Source organism: Alligator mississippiensis, chromosome 10 (assembly GCF_030867095.1).
Source record: "Alligator mississippiensis isolate rAllMis1 chromosome 10, rAllMis1, whole genome shotgun sequence".
NCBI lineage: Eukaryota > Metazoa > Chordata > Crocodylia > Alligatoridae > Alligator > Alligator mississippiensis.
The window spans coordinates 43,071,668-43,089,095 of record NC_081833.1 but is presented as its reverse complement, the minus strand read 5'-3'; the positions used below and the strand labels follow the sequence as shown (position 1 = coordinate 43,089,095).

General features: G+C 44.3%; 2 protein-coding genes across 4 annotated transcripts in view; both read right to left on the bottom strand.

Moving 5' to 3' along the window:
• HSF4 (heat shock transcription factor 4) overlaps positions 1-7,518 on the bottom strand; it is a 38,406-nt gene extending 30,888 nt beyond the window's left edge. Inside the window, exon 1 of the mRNA XM_059713743.1 lies at positions 3,275-7,518. Coding sequence (XP_059569726.1) covers positions 3,275-3,397 — 123 coding nt within the window. The 5' untranslated portion in view covers positions 3,398-7,518. The remainder of the gene's footprint in view (positions 1-3,274) is intronic.
• An 86-nt stretch (positions 7,519-7,604) lies between these two features.
• FBXL8 (F-box and leucine rich repeat protein 8) lies at positions 7,605-16,443 on the bottom strand. Of its 3 annotated transcripts, none has more exons than XM_059713742.1 (3): positions 16,252-16,443; positions 13,706-13,899; positions 7,605-11,903 (listed from the first exon to the last, which is right to left on the bottom strand). In XM_059713742.1, the coding sequence occupies exons 2-3, from the start codon at positions 13,876-13,878 to the stop codon at positions 10,928-10,930; spliced, it is 1,149 nt and encodes a 382-aa protein (XP_059569725.1). In that variant the 5' UTR covers positions 13,879-13,899; positions 16,252-16,443; the 3' UTR covers positions 7,605-10,927. The 3 variants fall into 3 exon arrangements, with proteins under 3 accessions (XP_059569725.1, XP_014460751.1, XP_019354749.1); XM_014605265.3 differs by having other exon boundaries at positions 13,706-13,913; positions 16,252-16,442; XM_019499204.2 differs by lacking the exon at positions 16,252-16,443 and adding an exon at positions 15,196-16,245 and having other exon boundaries at positions 13,706-13,913.
• Positions 16,444-17,428: the final 985 nt, after the last annotated feature.

The following is a 17,428-nucleotide window of genomic DNA, read 5'->3' as shown; positions in this document are numbered from 1 at the left end:
AAATTATGAATTAAAGAGAGATACCATGGCTTTGCCAGTAGTGTCAGGCTACAGACCTGCATCTCTGATAGTGTTCCACTTTTGACCCATCCCACAATATTGTTTAGGAGTCTGTAAAGTAGATTTTACTTGAACCTTTACTCCAGCCAGGGCAAATATATTTTTTCCTTATTTCTTCAAGCTTCCAAGTTCTAGTTGATGCCAGAGAAACAAACACAAAAACACTGGGGAAACCAGTCCCCCACTCCCCAGCAGCTTTTTTCATAAACTCCCCCTCTCCCCCCCTTTTTTTCTTTTGGTTTTTGTTTTTACAAATGAAGGAAGTCCAGATAGTTCTGATCCATAGCTGAGGTCTTCAGCAGGCTTTACGATCATTCAGTTTTGTAAACAACTGTAATATCTTTAATATTTGTAGTACAGCCCTTTTCTTCCAAGCTTTTTCCTTTGCCTCAGAATGGAAATGGAGATGGAGAACTGGTATTGCCTACTGTGATTCACTGAACCTCTTCCAGTGAATCAGTGGCAGATGTATAGCTCTTTCCTTCTCTGGCACTATGCACAAACTCATTAGTCCTCACAACAGCCCTCTGAAGTGGATTAAGATCTTGTGCCAGTTCTACAGGTGGGGATTCTGAGGTAGAGAAAAGTTAAGTGACTTTTCCATGGGCATACCATGCAGTCTCTCAGCGATGAACAGACTTGTGTTGGAGACACGTTGTTTCTCCAGGCTCTTTACACTACACCTGTGAGTGCCACATGGTTCACCCTCTAATACTGAAGAGACTGCAGGATTCTGTTTGGAGTCCTAACTGGCACCTCCAAACTTCACACTTTTTGTTTAGTTCTGCTTTGATTATACTGCAAGATAATATTGAAACACCAGTGACATCCACACAAGGTAGCTGGGGAAAGCTAAAAGCGTTCTCCGCTTTGAAAGCATAGAACCCATAATCCCCCAGGGTGCTGAGTTCAGCATCACCATTCACGTTGTCATGTGGGTTATATTTTTTGCAACTGAAAATATTTTTAGTGGAAGAGATTATTATTTTGTAGAAGTTAGTTTTGGACCTTTTCCTCTTCATACAGGCACCGTATGGGCTCAGCTGGGTCCTAGAATAGCCATGTTTACTGAATATACACAAAAAGATTAGGCAAGGCAGCATACTGTTGCTCTCCCTAGTTTCTGGCACCTTCTAAAGCACAGAACATGGCACCACTGGATGACTCACAAACTATTTAAAAGGATACTACTGTATTTCTATGTGCAATATATTGCTATTGAAGAATGCACATTAGCAAACCCTACTACTCCTGTCATTTTTATTATGAGTTCCTTGCTGCTATTGCTGATCTCTACATCTGAAGGGGCTTGACTTCTTCTCTGCCCACTTTGGACTCAGCCCACTCATAATTCAAGCTGATTCAATGCTGTATGCTCATAAACATTTGATCAAATTCTGACTAATTGTCTGATTCAATGGATTTGTCCCGCTGTTAATCCACTACTAGCAAACATTTTCACAAATGTTTTTTTGGTTCAGACAAATGTTTGGGGAATGTCTGTTCTTTGTATGAAATCAAGGACATTAGTTTATGGAAAAGTGTGTTTGGCATTTCTCATCCTCATTTCCCCAACTATCCAGTTAAGAAGTATAAGAAATACCATGTGACTTGAGTCATATGCCCAGAACAACAGATTGCAAGCTCTAAAAAAGGAACAATTCATTTATAATCCTGTATGCTAAACATTATTCATATATAAACATCTCAGTCAACACTTAGGAAGTGTTAGAAGGATTGGTTAACTTAAGTAAAAGCTGAAATTTAGATTTACTTTATTCATGCCACTGGGTGCACTCTGTTCAAAATGCTCCTTACAGCTCTAGCCCTAGACATGATTGTGTTACTACAGATTCATCAGGTGGATGTCGAAGTAGGATACAGTGGGGGCTTAGCTACATGAGGCAGCCAGGAAAGCTAAGGCAACCAAAGAAAGATGTGGAGTCAATGTACCTTAGTTGAAGGACATTAAACCACCTCCACAGGCAATCCTGTTCCAGTTTAAAGGCACCTTAGTATGTTTGCTAAAGCAAACTCAGGCTGCTGTATGAATGAGAGGACCCACACAGAACTTTAAAAGCCCTTAATTAAGGCACAAATTGACTTCATTTCATTAATTCACCTTAACTTTTCTGAGTTCCTCTCTCTAGATATAGCTTGATTATGCTATAAAGAAGTGTGGAGAAATAAAAAATAATAGTTAACCAAATGCAAGAAAATCTAGCAAAGTACAAACATGAAAGAGAAAAGGCTTATTTTTAGAAGATATAATCCTCCTTGTTCTGGAAGTTCTCTCTGCATTTGCATTATATTCAAACCCACTGATTCAATAAAGGGCCTGGGGAAGACCTGTAATACTAGCTCCACATGGCATTTCATAAATCAAACAACAGTGTGACTAGCATATCACCCCATGCATTCTGAATGGAAACAGCACTGAATAACACCTCCATACATGACAAAAAAGCTAGACCAAAATACATTAAGACAAAAAACAAATGTTTATTATAGATAAACTTTTTTTGGAAAGCAAGTTTACAAACACATCACATTTGGTAATTCACTGCTGAAGGTAATTAATGCTATTATTTGCAGCAACTATTAATCAAGTCAGGTGTGCAGTGAGGTTTCAAAATGATACATGAAAAGTGAGCACGTTAGTCCTCTGATTGCACATAGCATTTTAAAGCCCAAAATGAAAAACAATAAAAAATCATTGCAAACCCTCTCCCCCCAGAAAACACAACAAATAAAACCCAATAAAATTAAAAAAAACCCTAAACTAACAATACATATATGTCACTTGGATCACCGCAGGAACTGGTTCAAGTGCCTAGGGTCCCCCATTGTGACTAGTGACTTTAGGTGCTAACTGCAGACTCCTGCAAGTGAATAGTTAAAGATCTGAGGATTAGATACCCTTCAAAGTATTTCAAATGAGACAAACCCAGAAACAATGCATAACCCCACAGTTAGTGCCTTGGAGTATCTTGGTCTCTCTAGCTTACAAAAATATACCATTACATAGATCCATAAAGTCTCTCTAAAGAACTACAGTCTTTTTCAGTCAATCAACTAGTGATTGCAAGGTGCTCTGCAAATGTAAAGTGCTAGATGAACGCTGTGGAATAGTACTGTCTTTTCAATGTCTTGGAGATGTTTGTGCCCTGCTGTTCCATTAATTTAACTGACAAGCTGTATTAGCTGTACTTACAGTACTCCAGCAGATGAGATGGTTTGTTTCAGGATCTTCCACCAGTGTCCACAGTTTAGTTAGGAATGCTGGCACGTTACTGGAATATCCATCCATTGTCAGGGAATTAGCTGAATCTTGCATAGTTTTTTTCAGTCTTTTGGTTACACAAACTCCATATCTTTTAATGCACCCGTCTGTGTGGGTGTGTGTGAAGAGGGAGAAAGAGCCCTTGAGCTTTATCCAGATCAGGTTGAGAGCAGGCCCCCTGTGAATCACAACACCAGCACGGCTCACACTCTTAAAAACTCAGCACAAAGCCATGGCATCACCAGCCACAGAGAACAATGCACAAAATGAAAATGCACTGCAGTGGATCTCACAGGGCTGTGAATAAACATGCAGTGTCATGCAAAGAGAACACATGCTTTACACCTTCAGCTGGGAAGGTAGCAAATTATGGGAATGAACTAGGAAAACACCTGCTGGCCTACTTGCAGGATGCTAGGAAGCACAGAGACCAGATTGTGAAGGCACTGAATTTAAACATCATTTCACTGCTTACTTGTCCTAAGCACAAGCAACCACAGATGGGCAAAAACAGGACTGGCTTTAAAGACTGCAAAACCGCTTTGGTCTGGATGTGGATCCCATCATACCTGCACTCAGAGAGATTCAGATAAATAGCTTTAGATCTGGAAAAAGTATGGGATGATGAAAATAGATATTCAAGAAACGTCAAGTGATTGTCATAGGCGACTCCATCCTGAGAGCTACAGAGGGTCCCATCTGTTGCCAGGACCCCTCAATATGCGAGGTCTACTGCCTGCCCGGAGCAAAGATTCAGGATGTGATGGGGATGATCCAGGCCATTACCCAGCCCACCGATTACTACCCCATGGTCCTAATACATGTGGGCACTAATGATGCAGCCAGGAGAAGCCATGATCACCTGATGATGGACTACCATGCTCTGGGGGGCATGCTGAAGGTGATAGGGACACAGGTTGTATTCTCTTCTGTCCTACCAGTGAGCGGACGTGGAAGACAACATGAGACCTGCATCAGAGAGGTCAACTTGCGGTTTTGGGAATGGTATCTCGAGGCGGGCTTTGGCTTCCTAGACAACGACCCACACATCAGGACAAGAGACATGCTCGGGTGAGATGGGTTTCACCTTTCCCCCAAAGGTAAGCGTGTGTTCTCTTCTAGGTTGGCTGATCTCCTCCAGCAGGCTTTAAACTAGGCTCACTGGGGGAAGGGGAAGATGAGGGCGGAGGAAGCCTTGGACCACTAAACCAAGCTTCACCCACAAGAACAGCCCAGCCTAGACTGATGATGAGCAGAATAAATACCCAGGTAAGCAACAGGGGCCCAGGTAGTACTGAGATTAGGGGGCCAGTGCATGCATCTTCAGGAGGCCTCAAATGCCTCTACACTAATGCTCGTAGTATGGGGAACAAGCAGGAGAAACTCACACTCCTACTAGCTAACACCAACCCAGACAAAGTGGTGCTCACCGAAATGTGGTGGGACCCAATGCACAACTGGGCAGTGAATATCAAGGGCTATAGTCTGTACAGGCGGGATAGAAAGGAAGGAGAGGTGGGGGTGTGGCGCTGTACGTCAAGGAGAAATACACATCCTCAGCGAGTGGCACTGGGTCAGAGGAGGGGCACACTGAAGCGTTCTAGGTTAGAATACAAGGAAGTCGAGGGGAAAGGGACTTAACAGTGGGGGGTCTACTACAGATCACCTAACCAAGGGGAAGAGCTAGACCAGGAATTCTTAAGGCAGCTCACGGAGGTAGTTAGGTCAAAGGACATGGTCATCATGGGTGACCTGAACTTTCCAGACGTCTGCTGGGAAGAGCAGTCAGCCAGGTCTGATCGCTCATGTAGGCTCCTAGCCAAGATACAGGACCTCCATCTAACCCAGGAGGTGCACAGCCCCACCAGGGGAGATGACCTTGGATCTGGTCCTGGCCACGGGCAACAACCTGGTGAGGGGTCTGCAGGTGCTCAACCACCTGGGCGACAGTGATCATTGCCTGCTGGAATTCACCATCCAGCGCAAGGTGGCAAAGGCCTGCAGCAAGGCATCAGCCCTGGACTTCAGGAGGGCGGATTTCAATGAGGTAAGGAGAATAGTCGGGGAGGCACTGAGGTCCCAGAGGGGAGGGGAGGGGAGTCAGGTGCCCAGGAAGAGTGGTCGTTCCTTAAGGAGACAATCCTCCAAGCCGAAAGGGTGGTAATCCCAACGTGAATCAAAGGGGGCAAGAGGGCGCAAAAGCTCCCATGGCTCACCAAAAGCATCCGGGAACGTCTCCTAGCTAAGAAGGAGGCGTATGCCCAATGGAAGGGAGCGGCCATCACCAGGGAGGACTATACCTTGGTTGTTTGGGGCTGTAGGGGAGCGGTCAGGAAGGCCAAGGCAGAGATGGAACTGGGACTAGCTACCCGGATCAAGGACAACAAGAAGTCCTTTTTTAAATACATAGGGGGTAAAAAGAAGGTACCAGGTAATGTGGGGCCTCTGCAGGACACGCTAAGAAATCTGGTCATCGCACCAGACAGCAAAGCTAACTTATTTAACAATTTTTTGCCTCCATTTTTCTGAGCAGGCAATGGGTCACCCCCCACACCGGGACCCCATAGGTCCCAGGGGAGGCACACCCAGGCCTAGGGTCAGTGAGGACCTAGTCAGGGAACTTTTGGAGGGATGGGGCATATTTAAATCAGCAGGTCCTGACGATCTCCACACCAGAGTGCTGAGGGAATTAGTAGAGGTCATTGCAGGACCCCTGGCACTGCTTCATGAGCGATCATGGTGCTCTGGCGTGGTGCCAGAGGACTGGAAAAGGGCCAATGTGGTTCCCATTTTCAAAAAAGGGAGGAAGGAGGACCCAGAAAACTATAGGCCAGTCAGTCTTACCTTAGTCCTGGGTAAGCTTTTTGGGAGTTATCCTGGTGCATGTCTGCGAGGGGCCAGCAGGGGAGATTATGCTTAGGGGCGACCAACATGGGTTCATTAGAGGCAGGTCCTGTCAGACCAACCTGGTGGCCTTCTATGACCAGGTCACAAAATCCTTAGATGCAGGTGTAGCAGTGGACGTAGTCTTTCTGGACTTTAGGAAGGCCTTCAACACTGTGTCTCACCCCATTCTCATTAAAAAACTAGGGGACTATGGCATCAACACCTACAGTCAAATGGATCACTAACTGGCTGGAGGGCCGCACCCAGAGAGTGGTGGTGGATGGGTCATATTCGACCTGGAGGGATGTGAGCAGTGGGATTCTGCAGGGCTCAGTCCTCGGGCCTACACTATTCAACATCTTCATCAGCGACTTGGACGGGGTAAAAAGCACCCTGTTCAAATTTGCAGATGACACTAAGATGTGGGGAGAAGTGGGCATGCTAAAAGGGAGGAATAGGCTTCAATTGGACCTGGACAGGTTACAGGATGGGCAGATGAGAAGAGGATGGGTTTTAACACTGACAAGTGCAGGGTACTGCACCTGGGGAGGAAGAACCAGCAGCATACCTACAGGCTGGGGAACTCCCTTCTTGTCAGTGCAGAGGCAGAAAAGGATCTTGGAGTCATTATTGATGCCAAAATGAACATGAGCCGATAGTGTGAGGAAGTGGTCAGGAAGGCCAACCATACCTTGTCATGCATCCACAGGTGCATCTTAAGCAGGTCCAAGGAGGTGATCCTTCCTGTCTATGCCACACTGGTCAGGCCGCAGTTGGAGTACTGTGTCCAGTTCTGGCCACCGCACTTCAGGAGGGATGTGGAGAACATGGAGAGGGTCCAGAGGAGGGCCACCCGCATGATCAGGAGTTAGCAGGGCAGGCCCTACAAGGAGAGGTTAAGGGACCTGAACCTGTTCAGCCTCCACAAGAGAAGGCTGAGGGGGGATCTAGTGGCTGTTTACAAACTGGCCAGAGGGGACCATCAGGCATTGGGGGAGTCCCTGTTCCCCTGAGCACTACCAGGAGTGACAAGAAATAATGTTCACAAGCTGGCAGAGGGTAGATTTAGGCTAGATGTCAGGAGGCGCTACTTCACTGTCAGGGCAGCTAGGATCTGGAACCAACTTCCAAGAGAGGTGGTGCTGGCTCCTATGCTGGGGGTCTTTAAGAGAAGGCTGGATGAACACCTCGCCGGGGTTGTTTGACCCCAGTACTTTCCTGCCATGGCAGGGGGTTGGACTCGATGATCTGCTCAGGTCCCTTCTGACCCTGCCAACTATGAAATTATGTCATGTGTGTTACCCAAACTACAGCATGCCATAACATGCTATTATTCCAGATGCTAATTATGCACAGACAGACAAGGTTCCTTGGGTGAATTTGATATCTTTTATTAGACCAACCCAAATGGTTGGAGAATAGTTATTAAGCAAGCTTTTGGGTTCAAAAACCCTTCGTCAGGCTAAGGACGCTGCAGCAGTTGCTGTGTGCTCTTCCTGGATGGAATGAAAAGTAAAGAAGCCAGGGGCTGGGTTGGGGAGTCAGTTGCCAGGCAGATTGTAATGTATCAAAAATCCAATGTCTATGTTTAGTCCCTGATCTCTAGTATCCAGCAGGTTGATGAAATGGAGCTCATAGGCTCGTCTCTGGGATGTGTTGTGTAAGTTTCCCTTGAGGATCAGGACTGAGAGATTGGAGAGAGAGTGGCCTTCCTGTGAGAAATGTGCCCCCACCGGTAATTGGGTGTTTCTGCCTTTGATGGATTTCCGGTGTGCGTTCATTCTGGTGCACACTTGTTGTCTGGTCTCTCCTACATATCTTCCATCAGGGCATTTGGTGCATTGGATGAGGCATACTACATTCCTGGAGGTGCAGCTGTAAGATCCTGGGATGCTGATGGCTCTGTTGTGGAGTAATAGTGTAATAGTGTAATAGTAATAGTAATAGTGGAGGTGGTGGAGATGTGGGGGCAGGTTTTGCATTTCTTGTCATGGCACAGTCTGGATCCTTTTGGTGTGTTCTGGGGTTGAGGAAGTTTGCTTCTGGTGATGAGGTTGGCGAGGTTCGGTGCTTGTCTGAAGGCTAGGATGGGTGGCTCTGGGAAGATCTTTTTAAGAATAGGGTCTTTTTCTAATATGGGTTGCAATTTTTTGAGGATTTTCCGTACAGGTTCAAGGGATGGGTGATACTTCATAACCAGCAGTGTTCGATTTGTGGGGGATTTTTTTCTGTACTGCAGCAGTTCTTCAAGTGGTATCCAGGTGGCTCTTTCAAATGTGCGATCTACCTCTCTGGAGGAGTGTCCTTGCTGGGTGAAAGCCTTTTTAAGATTGGTGAGGTGGCAATCCTGGGTGTTTTCTTCAGCACAAATGCGGTGGTATCTGAGGGCTTGGCTGTATAACACAGCTTTTTTGGTGTGTTTCAGGTGATTGCTGGTTCTGTGCAGATATGTATGTTGGTCTGTGGGTTTCTTGTATACTGTGGTCTGTATTTTACCCTTCTGGATACTGATCCTTGTGTCTAAAAAGGGGATGTTGGTGCTGGAGTATTCTAAAGAAAGTCGGATGGAGGGATGGTGCCTGTTGAATTTCTGGTGGAACTCAATTAGAGATTCCAGGTTCTCACTCCAAATGATGAAGATGTCATCGATATATTGTAAGTACAGCAAGGGTTTGATGGTGCAGTTCTTGAGGAAGTCTTCTTCCAGGTGGCTCATAAAAAGGTTGGCATACTGTGGGGCCATTTTAGTGCCCATAGCTGTTCCCATCATCTGGAGGAAGTGTTGATTATTAAAAGTGAAATTGTTGCGTGTGAGGATGAAGTGTATAAGCTCAGTGATATCTTTGGGTCTGTATTCTGAGTTGTAATCTTGTTCCTGTAGATATGTAAGGCAGGCATGGATGCCATCCTGGTGTGGGATGTTGGTATATAGGCTGGTAACGTCCATGGTGGCTAGGAGTGTGTTGCTGGGAAGGTGGTCTATGTTTTTAAGTTTCCGTAGCAAGTCTGTGGTGTCTTGGACAAAACTTGCTCTGTGGGTGACAAGCGGTTTTAGGATGGATTCAACAAAACCTAATATTTCCTCAGTTAGGGTCCCATGGTTGGATATGATAGGTCTGCCAGGGTTCCCTTGTTTGTGGATTTTAGGGAGCATGTAACAAGTCCCTGGGTTAGGTAGCGGGGGGATCAAGGTCTGTAGTTTTTCTTGTAATCTTGGTGGAAATGATTTGATGGTATTGTTGAATTTTTTGGTGAAAAAGGGAGTAGGATCTTCTTGTAGTTCTTTGTAGTAGGTGGTGTCAGAGAGCTGTCTGTTGGCTTCCTTTATGTAATCCTCATGGTTTAGGATGACTATGGCTCCTCCTTTATCTGCTGGTTTTATTACTATTTGGTGGTTAGATCTTAGAGATTCTATGGCCTTTTTCTCTGGTAGAGAGAGGTTGTTGTGGTGGCGCGTGTTGCTGATTATTTCATTGTTCATTCTTTCCCTGAAGTAGTCAATGTAGCGGTCAAGGTTAGGGTTTTGTCCACTGCGAGGTGTCCAATCTGATTTTTTGGGGGTTTTTTGGCATTGATATTTTCTTGAATGTTGTCAGAGGATGAGTTGTTGTTGGGAGTGGGTTATGCACAGATGTATTTGTTCGAGCCAAGCTCTGGAGCCCTGACTTATGTTGGATCACACAAGTTGTTTTGCTGGCTTCAGTGGGACACCACTTCCAAGAATAAGGGTATGGACAAACGTACAGGTAAACAGTAGCACAACTGGCAGGGGGAGTGGGGCAGGAAAGCAAGGCAGTCACTCTAGTTGCTGACTTAGAGGGCACAGAAAAATGCTTTTCCCAGCCATTCCCAGTCAGTGCTATGGCAGAAATGGCCCTACGCTGCCCAGCTGTAGGAGCAGGGTATGGGGACAGCATAGAGTAAGACCACTCTCCTTCCTCCTCCACTTTTCAGAGCTTGGCACAACAAATCTATTCAAGTCTCTCTTGATGCTAGAGGTCTGTCTGGTCTTGTCCCACACTGTAAATAGATCTCTTGCTTCACTGCCTCTTAACCCATTCCTTTACCATATACTAGGTTCATGGGTAAACTGAGGCACACAACATGATAACATGAACACATTTAAAACAGAAATATTGTAATACAATAAATCCTATAGTTTGTCACAATGAAATATGGGCATTCTAGCTAATGAAAGGCTTTGTTAAAGATAACCAATTCCTTCCCCTTCATTTAAGGAGCTACAATAGCACCCAATAGAATATGGCTTCAAGGGCTGGCCTGGGTGCTACCACACTGTAAAATTTAAATTAATAACAATACACAGTCCTGAGGTCCTCAAGGAAAAAAAAGTGCAAAGTTAACATTCCTGATATTGCTAACTTAAATAAAGGAACAGAAAAATGAACCTCCATATTATCTCAGGAACAAACAAAAAAGACACATTCCAATTCCTTTAATCTTTTGCATGTTACTTCCAAGTCTAAAACCTCCATTTCTGGAGCAAAGTTGCAAACTCTGTACTTTTTACAGAAGGATGGCTAGGGCTGAAGAGAGAAGGTGTCTGTGTACATCTGTGCTTGTGCAGAGCTAGTGAAAAGACTGGGGTATGGGTTTTGAGGAAAGGTCCCTAAAAATTCAAACTCCATTCACCGTGAATCTGTGCGTCCATGAAATCCATAAGTTAGGATGAGGAAATCACTGAACTACTACTGGTTTCCAAGGATGTTGTTCTTTGGTAATCTTGAGTGTATATCCTTTAAGATTGGGACAGTGCTCAAGAAAGGCACCTACCACGTCCTGACTCACCACACAGTAACAATGAATCTCTATCAGATTGGCACATTTCTTTGCCAGGTCGATTAGTGAGGCATTCAAGTCCTCTGAAGGAGTAGTGTGGAGCACCAGTCTTTTCAACATGGTGCTGTAACTGTTGGTGACAAATCTAACCTGGTTCACCATATAAGTGAAAGTATTAAGTTGTAAAGTGTCCACAGGTATATTTGGTTTTAGGATTCGTGGTATCTTCCAGGCAGGAACTGTATGGTCAAACTCCAGGTCTACACAGAGGTGAGGATGCTTCTGGGTGACAGCAGCCCAAAGCTCTTCAGAAATGACTGGGATGTATTTGTCCAGACGTTCACAGAAAATATCTAAGCCTGTGAAAGGCCCTCTGTTTGGCTTGATCAATTCCAGAAAGACATCATCAGACAGACTGGCATAGTAGACTCCTAAGGTAGACAATTTAGGACACATTCTCAGAACCTCTATAATGGTTTCTGGCTTAACGTTGCAAACCAGTGTCCGGTTGTTGATGAACAAACTGTGCAAGTTTGGACTGCTGGCAGCTATGAGTCCAACAAGCCCATCATCAAGGGTGAATGGCATTCTCCGAAAATCAATGTGCTGAAGGTCTATGTGGTTCTCACTTTGACATATATTCCGTATGCTCTGTAGGATGTCTTGGCCAGAGTAGAAGTAAGGGTTCTCTCCTTGGCACATAATACACAGCTTCTGCAATTTGTGGTTCTGCATAGCCAACATGTCTAGGATGTGAGTGACGTTCTTCCGGTTAATCTCCTTGGACTGGTCAAATACAATCTTCAGGTGTTTGATTTGGCTTAGGAACTGGTGTAAACTCTGCAGCATGCTCTCCTCATCCTCTGAATCACAACTAGAAGAGCATTATAAAAACAGTCATTTGCTGGAGCTACTATAAGTGAGCACAAAGCAGGGACTTTACTTTGAAGGACTCTCCATTATTATTACTGCTGCTACTGCTACTACTATTAATACTACACTTTTGTGCTATCTTAGAGTTTGGGTCTCGTTTAATGTCTGCAGTAGCAGCATGGCATAGTGGATCCCACATTAGCCTGGTGTCAGAAGTGCTGAGTCCTTTTTCCAGGCCAACCAGTGGCCTGCTGACTGTTACAGGACCAACCACTTCACCCCCTCAAGACTCTGCTTCCCTTCCAACACATCTATTTAGGTTCTAGCTTGTTGAGACAGATTCTCACTGACTTTGTATGCCGATTAGCCGTAATCGCTGACTTTGTATGTCGGCAGCAGGGGTTGGGGGGTAACAAGTGGCTGGACGTGGAGCTGCCTCTCTGCCCGACTCCGCAGAGCACCCTCACAAAGCACGGGGCCTGGAGCAGTTGCCCCAATTCATTCCCTCCTAGGGACGGCCCTGGCGATTAGCCCAATGGTCCTACAATTCCTCAGGCACTATAACAAATAACAGTAACCAGAGCAGAATGAGTTTTGGAGCCTAGCAGGATGTACAGACCTGCAGGTGTGGGGTGCTGGTGGTTTTCATAAAGCTTATTTTCAACATCTATTTCAGTCAGATTCATGAAGTACAATTCAAATCACTACTTCACTATTCCTGAACTTGTGAATCCAGCTTTGGTGGCACCACAATAATTATTCCAGTGACCTGGGAATGCATACTAAGATTGCTGCAGCTTTTCCTTTGCACTTGAGTGGCTGCATCTACGTGTGCCATTAGTGTGAAGAAATAAACTCTGGTGCAGTTTGTGCCAGAGTCAGCAGCTCAAGGGCACAGTGTTTACACGTGTACGTGGGACTACAGCACTCTGAGCCAGGGTGGAGCAGCCCTGGGCTGGCGGAAAGCCAGAGGGGTCAGCCCTGGGCTCCGAATGGCTGTGGAGGGCAGCAGAGGAGCTGGCTGGGGCACAAGGGTGCTACACTACAGGGCTAGGCAACAAGCAGCCCCTGTACATTAGCACTCTTGTGCCCCAGCCAGCCCCTGTCACCATCGACCCATGTCTTTCTGCGCATGTAATTACTTCACGGTAGGAAAAGTTGGGGAAAATACTATCCTACAGCAGAGTTAATTAATTTACTGTGCCCTAATACCAGTGCATGCATAGACAATGATGCTGTACTGCAGGGCTAATTAGTCAAAGGGTACATGTAGATGTACCCAGTGTGGCCTGAGAGAGCATGGAACTAGGACTCAGGAGACCTGAGGTCTATTCCCAAATTGCTGAGCAAGCTTAGGAAGTTTCTTCACCTCCACCACGCCTCAGTTCCCCCTTCAGCAAAGTAGGAATAATGATACTGACCTCTTTTATAAAAACACCTCTATGTTCTACTGATTAAAAGTACTATAAATAGAGCTGGATACTAAAACCATTTTTTCCTTGAGTTTCTTTTCTTTGACTCACAATTCTTAATATTTTCTTTTTAAAGAATCATGCTATCAACAAAAACTTTATTTTCCCTACCACAAACAGAATCTACCATTTGCAGTAATGTTACTGACACAGGTTATATGTCTATGTTTGTGTAGGCCATAACTAGTAATGCTGCTTTTGTACAAAAAACAATTACGCAGAAAACAGATTATATGGCACTGCACTCATGGCATTGATACTGATTGATATTGATATATTCCCATATTTGTCTCCATCCACAGCTTCAAGCATTAGAAACCACCCCCCTCACCTGATCTCCGTGAAATGCCACACTGAACTAGTAGTAACTGCTGCAGCCCAGTGTCTGCACACTTGGAATGCTGTGTATCTGTCTCGAAGAGACAGGTAGTAAAATATATGGATAAGGATTTCTTCTGGGATGTAATTCCAAAGGTGTGATGTAGGAGCAGGCATCTTTCTCATTCAGTTGGACAATCTTCCACGCTGCAAATAATGTCCTCAAAATAAGAAAACATATCGGGATGGGAAAAAAATCATTAATTATTTGCCAAATCAAGCCAACCCTTGGCTTTTTTAATAACACTCCTATTAAAGCTGGTCAGAACATTTTTAATCTTGAAAGTTCAACTAACTGAAATCTGATGGAAAAAGAATTGGGGTAAAATTGAGACAAAGTTTTGTCCAATATTTTTCCTCATTTTTTTAACCAAGCATCTTATATTTTTCATGTTGGAAATTTTTCAAGAATTCAATTTCCAATTTTTTTAGCGCAATGAGAAATATTTGAAAATGTTTGCATCTTTTTCTATTCAATTAGTCCTAAACACTGTAATCACTGCGCTCTGGTTAATGAAGATAATTTTTTTACTACCATTTGAATTCAAAACATGGGGGGGGGGGTTCTTTCTTTTTTCCCCTCTAAGCTCTGAGAAGAAAAAAAAGAAACAATCTTGAGTCTAAAACAACCTCAAGCATGAATTTTCCGTTGTACACAAGAACAAAGAATTAAAATGAAAACTTTTGCGACTTTAGCTATAGTGGTTATTAGCTACAGCGGCCGGTAGCTAAGACTTAGTAATCTGGTAGACAGTTATTATTCCTGTGATCATGCCACTCACAAAATTATATGTAAATGTCTTGAATATGGATGTACTTTTCATTTCATTATACTTCTGTGAGAATTAAAGGGAAAAGTATATACGTGGAAAGCATTCTGAGACGTACAGCACAAAACATCACATATCTTAGCAACATTACTCCTCGTTCCTCACTGGAGTTCACTCTCTACTTATCTTGTATACTTCTGTACAAATAGGACGTTTATTCTTCTCTTTCAAGCTTCTCAAGAACAAATGGGGAGTTTTAAAATAAAAGTACTTTAAAATGTGCAGGCTCCTTCCTGCCCAGATTACAGCAGCAGAGCTGCTAGTTTTCAGAATTTAATCATCAGATTTGTGACAGCGAGTATTGTTTTCAAATTCCCCAACTCTTCGGGTCATGTTGTGGTACACAAATCTCAGCTTTCCTTTTAATCTTTAAGGGAAATTTCTAGTCTTTATGGTCAGAAACATACCTGAAAAGGCAACCTAAACATACATCTATGATTTAGAAACTAGAAAGAAAAAGTAACTTCAATACATTTTTTAAAAACATTGTATGATTTAAGACCCAAGTTGTAATATTTAAATGTTTAAGGGTGACAATATTGCAGCTACCATTCTGTCTAACCAGATATCACATCTGCTTGTGTCCTCCCTTCTCCTCCAAATACTTTCCTACCATTTGTTCAACATTCTGGCTTCCTCAATAGCAAAATTGTTTTTGCTTTCCCCAGTTGCGTATTTCTTCCCTGTTGCCTCTGGCAATGCCTTACAATGGTTGTTTTCAGTACTCTTATTTCCAGCTGTTTTAATAAATTCTCTTGCCATTTTGATTCCTGCCTACGTATCAGATAACCCATTATCACCCCTCCCATATCCAGCCTCTTGTGTTGCCAGCTCTTCTAACTTAATCCTGAGTGATCATTGTCTCAAAGCCCCGGATCCCAGTCTTGTGAAACAGAATCCTTTGATTGTACAAGGAAGCTTGAAATACATGACTTGAGTACAGCCTATAAGCTCAGAAACACGAAGGCAAAGGAAGAAAATCCTGAGCATGCTCCTTTTCTATAACTACGTTATTTGCAGGGCTCGATTTCCGGGTGCTTGGCATTGGTGACATTGTTTGCTTACTTCAGTTCAGACTCTAAAGCGTTAATTGCCCGTTCTTTCCAGGAAGCGTCAGCCTCACGGATTTAGATTGGTTCCTATGAGCCATCAGCCCTCCCCAGATGATTTCCTCACCCCACCAGCCCACATGACCGATGAGCGGAGCCAGCAACTGTTACATGTCCTGACAGCGCTGTGCCTCTCAGACAAGCAAAAAAAGCAAATCCCCCAGCCAATCAGAGGGACGGAGGAAAGGATAGGGCTAGCTTACCAAGCCAGCAAAAGCATGCGCTTTTGGTAGCCAGAGCAGAAGCGTGATGATTTAAAGCTTCTCTGGCCTATCAGATTTCATTGCAGTATCTCTCCCATCACCAGTTACTGGCAAGGCTAGAAGTGCAACAAAGGTTGTATCTACAGAGACAGAGAGGTGAAAGACCCATCCCAACCGCCGCGTCCACGCCAGCCCCCAGGAAGCAGCCCGGGGAAAGGCCCCGAGAGGTTCATGAAGTCCGTGCAGCTTCCCAGAGAGGCAGTTGCTATGTTTCCCTGCTCCTAAGCGATTCATAAGGTTTCTGGATGTGGTTTTAGTTCCTCCACTATGAAGCAAGGGAAGGGGAGCCCAGCATACCGGTTGCAGCAGAACCCTTCTTCCTCTGTGCCTCCCCTCGCTGCTGCTCCCGCCAGCCCCTCCAGGGGACTGGGCTCATCTACATCGCAGTCCAGCCTGCTACGTTTCAGAGGGTGGAGCGGGGGAGGAGATCTGGTAACTATAATGTTTGTCCTCCTTAGGAAAGAAATTCCTTCCCCGTCTCACAGTGAAAGCAAAGCTATTTTTATATCCTTCATGTGAAGAAACTGATTACAGCCTACACCCTTCCCCACTTTGTTTGTCACCACCACATCACATCCTAAAACCTCCAGAAGGAAACAATTCCCCTGTCAGGGCTAAAATGTTAACACTTTACTACAGAAGGCTTCTTGTATACTGTATTGTACTTGGCTGCATCTGCAGTGCTTAGCCCAAACCCAGGTAGACTGAATCTCCCACAGCAAGAAAACTAAGAGTCAGGCATTTTATGTGCTTTCCTAGCTCAGACTCTCTGTGTAACCATGAACTGCATTCTTACATGACTCAGCTTTCCACTCTATAAAATGGGAATAATTCAGCAGAGCTGTATGAAATACATCTGGTCTTGGGCAAGCAGTTCTGTTAACTGGAGTTCTGCTGTAATCCCTGCTTCACAGTTTCATCATGTAACAATTTATTGGTAATGCTGAAATGATGTTGTTGTCATAATGGTCCAGAAAATATGGTTAAAAGATTATAAATTTCCTTTGTTGTACTTCAAGATGGGGTCTAGTGCTGGAGTGTAGCAGAAAGCCCCTTTTCCTCTTGCCTGCAGTTGCTCTCCCCTACTCGGATATGTTTTTCCTCTTCTACCTTTTCTTCCTTCCTTCCTCTTTCTTTCACTTTAAGATAAGGAATTGTGTTTTGAAATTTGTATGTGTGCATTTTGTATCTCCCCTTGTATTTTGGTATTTTTATCTATTTTGTTGCCATGGCATTTGTAGCTTATATTTTATACTCCTCACCTTTCAACTTTCAACTAAATGTGTTTTAGTAAGTTATACATTGTAACAATGTTAACAAAAGGGTAGGAATCAAACTGTCCTTCCCTGTATCAGGCAGCCCCTGAAAGAGCGAGTGAATCAGTGATTGAATGTGTAACCAGGTAACACACAGCAATTATCACCTGGAAGCTGCAGATCAACCAAGGGAAGAACTCAATAGAAGACAATGTAAC

Excerpts from the sequence above, each read along its gene's own strand:
- FBXL8 (XM_059713742.1), bottom strand. The coding sequence starts at position 13,878 with ATGAGAAAGATGCCTGCTCCTACATCACACCTTTGGAATTACATCCCA. Across the intron at positions 11,904-13,705 it reads TGGCATTTCACGGAGATCAG|TTGTGATTCAGAGGATGAGG; the intron begins GTGAGGGGGGTG and ends ATGCTCTTCTAG.